Source organism: Jatropha curcas, chromosome 4, assembly GCF_041381405.1.
Source record: "Jatropha curcas cultivar XTBG-Jc1 chromosome 4, XTBG_Jcur_1.0, whole genome shotgun sequence".
Lineage (NCBI taxonomy): Eukaryota > Viridiplantae > Streptophyta > Magnoliopsida > Malpighiales > Euphorbiaceae > Jatropha > Jatropha curcas.
Window position 1 is genome coordinate 25,111,530 of NC_143154.1, and position 8,566 is coordinate 25,120,095.

The following is an 8,566-nucleotide window of genomic DNA, read 5'->3' on the forward strand; positions in this document are numbered from 1 at the left end:
TTCAGATTTTTTAGTAATCAAATTACAAATTAAAAAGCTTGGTGATTGAATCATATTCAAGAAATGCTTGCTGCTGGATTCTTCAAAAGCGGAAACGACCATGGAAGTGGTGGAAAAGTTTTAATAAGTTTGATTCGACCATTACTCGGTTGAATCATATTGAGTTCAGACATGTTAGTAGAAATAACAATCATTTCGTAGATTACCTAGCAAAAGAAGGTGTTGAGGCTGATATATATTTTTGGCTTGAATATAACAAGTAAGAGTTGTAGTGTTTTGATATTTACAGGTTTTTTTTACAACTTATCTTTTCTTATCTCAATATGAGATATCTATGTCTATTTTGCACTGTTGTATGAAATTTTTGGTAATTAGGTCTTTTCACTTCACACATTGCAGAGGCCATTGGTCTGAGGGAAGTATTGTCTTGGTTGCTCGCGAGATCATATGGTGGGGTTCTACTGGAAACAGATTGTTTGCGACTATTTCAAGCTGTCACGACTGGTTTTGAACATTTTTCAGATTGGGCACCAGTGTTAAACGAGATTAAACAATTGCTTTCTCAAAATCCATCTTGTGAATTGATTTGGGCTAGGAGGCAAGTCAACAAGCCTGCACATGCTCTTGCTCGTGTGACATGTTTACATCCTTGTTTCCATTCATGAGACATGATTCCCCAATGTATTGAAGATCTTATTGCTCTTGATTTATAATAATATTATGATCTCCTTTATTATAAAAAAAAAAAAAAAAAAACTCAAGTGTAGTTTTAGGTGTATAGATGAAATCTACTGACTCAGGTTTAGTTTTTCAAATTTGATAAGTTTTGTTTGATTTTATAATTTAATAAAATAAAATATGAATAGGTGATAAAAAAAGATTTTGTTGCTATCTGTGTCATTGATATTATCGGTTGAAAATATTTCAGGAATGAAAATTTCTACTAATAAATGCTATCTATTGTAAGATTAATAAACTATAATTGCTAAGTGTCATTATTATTTTATAATTAAAATTTTGGAGATGTTAAAACTACTAATAATCATTGTTATTATTATTAGAAATAGTTATCATAATTAAAAATTTTATGATTCTGAAATTATATATGGGAATGACTATGTTTATGTTGATTGAAGGAATATTAAATTAGAATTTTACATATAACATGATATTTAAAATAGTACTTTTATTTCTGGATCAATTAATCTATTTTTTTAAACAAGACAATTATTTTTTATGTTTTAAAGATAAAAATTTTAAAAATAATAAAAAAAAAGAGTTGCATGACTAGCTCGCAAAAATTTGAAAAATGTTTTACACGTGCTATTATTATAAGAACTTAAGTTAAAACTTCAATTCAATTTAACAATCAATGAAAAATTCACGATAACCATAGATCTATATATTAGTTTTTTATTTCTTTTCAAATTTTCAATCATACAGAAAAATTTAAAAATAAAAAATATATCGGAACTGAAAAAACTCAATTGGGGTGCATAAATAAATATATTAAGCCCAAAAAAGAAAATCCGTTTCTTATTTATTTTTTGAAATGAAAAAACCCAATGAGTAAAGCCCAAAGGGCTCTGATATATGATCGAAAGATTCTATTTTCTCTGTCGCTATACTCACTGTAATTTTGCTTAGTACATGGCTGACCCTAAACCTTACTATGATTCTAATCGAAATCATGCTGCTTCACAATACCAAAACCCGAATCAAGCTTCAGCTTCAGTTCCCCTTCTTGCTCAGGCTCCGGCTCCGGCTACGTCTACCGTTGCTGCCTCTACCCCTAGCTCTCCTCGTGAGTATTACATTTTATATCCTCTGTTTGATTACAGCTTTATTTTTATTTTTATTTTTTGTTTTTGGCGTACTAAGTGAAGTTATATTGGGTACTAGTTGATTTTTTGTTTTTTTTTTTTACATACTGATAAGCTGGCTTTGTATTCTGTCAACAAAGGGGTTTAGATTTTCTTTTTTCGAAAAAATTTTCTTTTTTCCTAAAAAAAGTTGGAAATTTTAATTTCATTTTTTAAAATTCCTAATATTGATACTGAATTGTTTTATTTTTATTTTTATTTTAACTGCATGTATTATTTTTGTGAAGATTTATATCTTTTGCTTGTCAATTGTTTATTCAAATTATCTTACTTAGAATAGTAATTAACTGATGAATTTTTATAAATGATTCTTTTCATTCTTGTATCTGTTTCATAGTATTAATGTTCTAAAGGATGAAATTTTTATTTAAATTTATAACATTATTATTGAAATGTTTTTTTTAATATTGTTTATTCAATTATTTAGAATAAACGTTACTGTTTATTATTATTTCTTGTCTTTCATAATGTTGCAGACCAATTGATGCATAAGAATCGATTACAAGAGTACACACAAAAATCTTCCTTACAATTACCAATATATCAAACCGTCAATGAAGGACATCAACATGCGCCTAGATTTAGATCAACTGTGATAGTGGATGGAGAACAATACACTTCCCCAAATACTTTTGCACATAGAAAGGGAGCTGAACAAGATGCTGCAAGAGTTGCTATGGAATGTATACTAAAGAAAACGAAGGATGAAGGATGTCCATTGATTTATGAGGTTTTTTCGGTTTATATATTAACATTGTCAAATATTAATCCTTAATAATTTAAACTACTCATACCATTTATGCATAGGTTTTAATAGAACTACAAGAGTTTTTCCATAATAGTCTTCATGGTTGGTATTCTTATTTGGCAGAAATGTTTCCTTTAAAGTTAGGTCTTTTAATGATATATGCACAAAACATTCTCTCTTTCCATGTGTACAAAGCACTTTGCTTTTCTAGCTTAATCTCAAGGTCAAAGATTTTTTGTTTGTTAATCGTTTATATCTATAATTGTCTTTTCAATTCGTTGTTAAATAATGTGTTCAAGAGTGATTTTGTGCATCTTTATCTGACTTTCAATTATGTTTTTTTCTCTTGGAATTAGTATGGTGTGCATTTTGCATTATTTGAGTATTCACAAATCAAATATTTGGATCCATATCATGAGACTTGGTTTAGTTTCAGTGTTCCCTACCACAACTCTTCTCTTTTGTTAGGTATGTGAGATCTAACAAAAAAAAAAAAAAAATACTCATGCATATGTCAGAATTTGAATATAATGGAACAAATATAATATTGAAGATTTGATTTCTATGGATAGAGTAAATGATACAGTTGAATGTTGAAACAATTCCTACCATAATTGCTTAGTTATATGATGCATCTAGTTAAGGATATTCAAGTGAATGATTGGATAAATGAATGGTAATATATTTTAGGGATAATTATAAAGTTAGTGTTGAAGCATGACAATTTTTTTTATTAATTTCAGTATATCAACTTTATTTTTCATCAATCAAGTGTCTGAATTGATAAATTTTTTATTTTGCCAAAATATCTTGCTGGGTGACAAAATGAATTATTTTACTCATCAATTCATTTCATTTCTTTCTTTAAATTTTGACCTTTCCCTCTTTATTTTATTCTTCCTTATTTTTGTTGATTATATGTAAAAAGAAATTATAAGGAAAGTATGATATTTCTCTCTTTTTTTTTTTTTTTTTTTTTTTTTTTTTTTTTTTTTTTTTTTTTTTTTTTTTTTCAAATAAGGGCTACAAGGCACAAAGTGAAAAAAAAAAAAAATGAAGAAAAAGGATGAAATGGAATGGAGATTTATGCAGGATGCCATTCATTGAGTAAAATAGTCTATTTTAATTTTCAGATGAAAAAAATCTAGCCAAATTGCCCTTAGTAGAACAAAACTTATCCATTGAGAAAAAGTTTGGATGCTAATTATTTGATTATCCATATATTTTATTCATTGTTTCTTAATTGTTGCTAGGCATAACTTACATTTTTTTTGTTTGCTCTTCCTTTTTTTTTCCCTTTTGATAATTCAGGACAAAGTGTTTTGCAAGTCTATCTTATATGAATATGCAGTCAAGATGCAAATAGAAAAGCCTATGTACAACACATTTCAGCCACAAGGGTTGTTTCCAATTTTTGGATCCACTTTGGTTTTTAATGGTGTGACCTATACTGGTGACACTGGTAGAACCAAGAAAGAGGCTGAACAATTAGCAGCCCGTTCTGCGATCCTCTCTCTTATGGGTATCCTTCATCTATTAATTAATTCCATCTTTTAATTACTTATGGTTTTTTTTTTTTTTTTTTTTTTTTTTTTAATTTTTTTATGAGTGGTTGCTTAATTGAAAGCTATGATGCAGGGAATCCTGTATCAAGTGCAATTATTTCTGAAATAATCAAGTCCAAATCCAAATTATATGCTTCATTGTATAAGTTTAAAGAATCCCAACTTGATGCTCAACTTGATTCCCAATCCCAACTTGATGCTCAACATGGCATTGTGCCTGCAGTCAATAAAAATAAAGAAGCTGAAGTTGTTTTGGTTGGTAATAATGTGCCATTGCGTGCGATTCCACAACCCACATCTCCACAACCCCATGCACAAAATAGCACTGTGCCTGCAGACAATAAAAGTAAAGAAGCTGAAGTTGTTTTGGCTGGTAATAATGTGCCACCTCATGCAATTCCAGAAGCTATATCTGGGATGTGTCCATCACAACCCCATGCTCAATATAGCAATGTGCCTTCAGTCAGTAAAGATAAAGAAGATGAAGTTGTTTTGGTTGGTAATAATAGGCCACTGCGTGCGATTCCTCAAGCCACATCAGGAATGCATCATTCACCCCAAGCTCAATATAGCACTGTGCCTGTGGTCAGTGAAGATAAAGAAGCTGAAATTGTTTTGGTGGGTAATAACGTGCCAATGCATGCAATTCCACAAGCCACATTGGGAATGCATCCTCCCCATCACGAGTTCACCATACGAAAACAAGAACTAACCTTAAGGGGAATTGCATTTGTACAGCCAGTTTCAGGACAGCCTTTGGATGCTAATCCTAGTTCTGGGAGAAAACGGAAAAAAACTAGAAGAAAAGCTAACAAGAAAATGCGAAATGAACCTCAGTAAGTTTTAATTTTCTTCATTCATTTTTATGGCGTTTCACTGTTTTTCATTGTTTTCTTTGGTATGGATTATACACATGATGTTGAATGCTTCTTTTTGGAGGAGGTGGGCATTTTAAATTTCATTGGTTCAAAAGACTGCAGACTTGATTAGTGGGCAAACGAAAGTCTATGTCATAAAATCAATTAGCTTATGTTAGGTCAACACTTATCCACTTATAAGCTCTGGTGTTGCCCTTTTAAGGTTCCAATGTGAGTATTTCCCGAACAAGGCAGGGTAAAAATGATTGTCCATTATGAATACATTAACACTTGTTAGTGAGAGTAATTTTCTTATCCATAGGATTATGTGTAGCTTGGGGGAGGGAGATGCGGGATTTGGAAACATGCTTTTAGATTATGTTGAAACCTTCTCAACCTCCACGTAATATGCATGGAATCTCACTGCTTTTGGTCAGTGCAATAACTTGTAAAGGCAGCCTTGAGGCACAAGTAAGGAGCTTGGACTAATTGGTCTTGGGCTGAAAAATGATAGGAATGATTCATATGGAAGTCTCTAAACTCTATTGGGTCAGCTAACCTTTTTTTGACCATTGAACACCTCGGAATTCTTTTTGTTGAATCTATGCGGTTCAATTTGCCCAAATTACTTCTTTGGGTGTTAAAAATAAATGGATAGAGATGACAAGAGGTAAGGAAAGTGGTTGGATTGTACCACTAGAGAAGGTGGTGTAAAAATGAAGAGGTGCATATTTTAAACATATTGTATTTGATTTTTGATTCTATGTTGTTTGAAGATATTAAGTTTAGGTTTTGGTCGTGATAAAATGAACTACCTTGTGTGTGCAGATATACATAAATCAGAGTCAATAGTTATGGAAATAAAAATTTGCGTTTAATAGGTCAAATTGAAGATGAAAGGTTCAGTATACTCATATTTTTAACTAAGGTGTTAGGGTTGTCCTTGTGCATATAGTTTATCCCAGAATTATGGCTTTATTATTCATTTGTATACCAACTTCAGAATTTTGTGCATTAAGTTAGGAGGAGAAACAATTTATAGACATTATATGTGTTTCTGATCTTATATGCTAGTAATTATATGAATATATAAATGTAAACATAAATTTGAGTGTTGAAAAATTGCAATTTGATTAGACTCGAACTTTTTTGGTCTTAAACCAAAAACCAAGGGGAAAAAGAACACAAATTGACTGATTTAATTAAATTTTGCTGTGTACTCTTACAGAAATGAATACAGTAACATGATATAATGGTGTGAGGTATGAATCTTGAATTGCAGGTTGCCTATCAATTCAATTCCTTTTAGTCAGGCCTCACCTTATCCTGTAGCTTGATAATAAGCTCAGATTTCTGTTGTATGTTTTCTTGGCTGTGGATGAAAACTCTCATGTATATTTTCAGGATATACGCTAGTTTTAACCTTCAGTTTCAGTTAGTAGCAATTGATGTTAAAGGGTCGGAACCTTGGTGAAAGGTTCTGACTCGAACTGAAGAGAAAATTTTAATCATCTAGGTAGTTTCTCTCTTTAACATATGTATCTGAATAACAAGTATTATTGTTTTTGTATTTCTGTCAGGCTATTGTTATTTTTTTTATCATTAGGATTATTGTTAGTTTAGCCTGTAATTAAGTATGAAGTATACCGACCATGGTATATGTTGATCAGTGTAGAATCTTTAAAAGGCGAGCAGGAAGCATAGGTTGATCAATGTAGAATCTTTAAAAGGTGAGCAGGAAGCATACGTTGATCAATGTAGAATCTTTAAAAAGTAACATGTAGAATCTTTAAAAGGTTGAGTAGGAAGTATACCGACCATGTAGCATCTTCAGAAAGTGGTTCTCAATTTTACATGTCCTATTTTAAAGTTTATAAAATATTAAAAGCTTAGCGACTATGAACCAGACACAAAGTACCAGTACTGCGCGTAAAAGTACCTGTTTTTCTTCAGGTTTATCAGAAAGTTCGGGTCACTTTGTTTCTTTATTTTTCAAATTTATTACTCAAATTATTCTAGATGAGAGCCCTGGTAAGAAAAATAGTCAATTAGAAATTAACTTTCCCAAACTCAGCTTCAATTAGGGTTAGAATGAATTTATTTTTTCATGGAACGGTTTCACTCGCTGCAATTAAATTAAATCAAAGAAGAAGTGGTTGGAGAATCGTTGTATCATTCGTCGTCGTCGCTGTGCCAGTAACGTCAACTGCTGGTCATCACGTGCTGGCTGACCACCATTAAAGCCACTGTTTCTTAGTGGTGTTTGAAACTTTCAACTCCTTTTAATTATAATCTATGAACTATTCCTCAATATGCCAATAAAAGAAAGAAATTTGTTTTGGAACTGAATTTATGAAAGAATTTAAATTTACCCTTAAATTTTGTAATATTGTGCAGTTCTTCACACTAATAATAACAATAATAGTGCGCCACTCATGTTTGATTTATGTGTTTGTGCCTTTTGTGACAAAGCCCATGAATAAGAATGTGTCGCTCATGTTTGATGAAATGCCTATATAGGCCCATGGCTACTCTCTGTAGATGTAATAACTAACAACCATGAACCCTGTAAGAAAATAAAAAAGAAATGTAACATATAAATAAAAATCAGGTAAAAAAAGTTGAACTCCCAGACTCAAACCTGACTTGAGGCGGATCAGATAGCGGATGGAGTGAGAAAATTTTCTGGTTGGCTGAGTTCAAATTTTGCAAAACTAGATCCAAGCCCAGCACTGCCCGTCCCTAGTTTTGAATAATACTTCTTGCGATGGAGGCAGGGTAAACATTGGGCTAGTTCGATAAATTTGAATAACATTTTTAACCGAATTTAATTGAATTAATTTTTTAATCGAATTATTTTAGTCGAATTAATTTTGATCATTAATCGAACCGAAGTAAAAAAAATTTAATTAACTGATCGAATTTAATCAAAATTTATGATTCACCGATTTTAATTGAAATAAAAACTAACCAAAGTTATTAATAAAAAATAAACCGAAATAAAAACAAATCGAAATAAAAATAAAAACTAACCGATGATATTTTTTTAATTTTTAATTTTATTATCTACTAAATCAAATGACCTAATTTTAGGAGTCGGTTAATTTGATTAAATTAATTCAAAAATAAAAGATACAGAGGTATTTTATCATCAAAATCAAGTAAAGAATTAATTGTCACTATAAAGATTTATATTTATTAACAATATCACCTTAAAGCAAAAAGATCTAATAATAGTTTTTTTTATTTTAATTTTATTATTTAAAAGAATATATACAATTCTTTTTATTTATTAGAAGATCAGAAAACTCCGTCAACTACAATAATGAATTCTATATATCAATTCTTGTAATATTATTATTAACAAATTATACTTCAGAAAAAGCTTTGTTTTTTTTTTTTTTTTTTTTAAGTTTCCACATGTGTTTCCACTTTGCACGCTTAAATTGAAATAATATAACGACAATAATAAATAGTCAAGTCTCATTGTATAAATATTGTTAAATCATATGA

At 30.4% G+C, this 8,566-nt stretch overlaps 1 protein-coding gene across 1 annotated transcript; it reads left to right on the forward strand.

Moving 5' to 3' along the window:
- Positions 1–1,570: 1,570 nt before the first annotated feature.
- LOC105638570 (uncharacterized) lies at positions 1,571–6,632 on the forward strand. The gene is made up of 5 exons (XM_012222390.4): positions 1,571–1,804; positions 2,360–2,613; positions 3,943–4,153; positions 4,270–5,032; positions 6,336–6,632. Exons 1-5 carry the CDS (start codon positions 1,651–1,653, stop codon positions 6,388–6,390), a joined length of 1,437 nt encoding a protein of 478 aa, XP_012077780.1. The 5' UTR covers positions 1,571–1,650; the 3' UTR covers positions 6,391–6,632.
- The last annotated feature ends 1,934 nt before the right edge of the window (positions 6,633–8,566 follow it).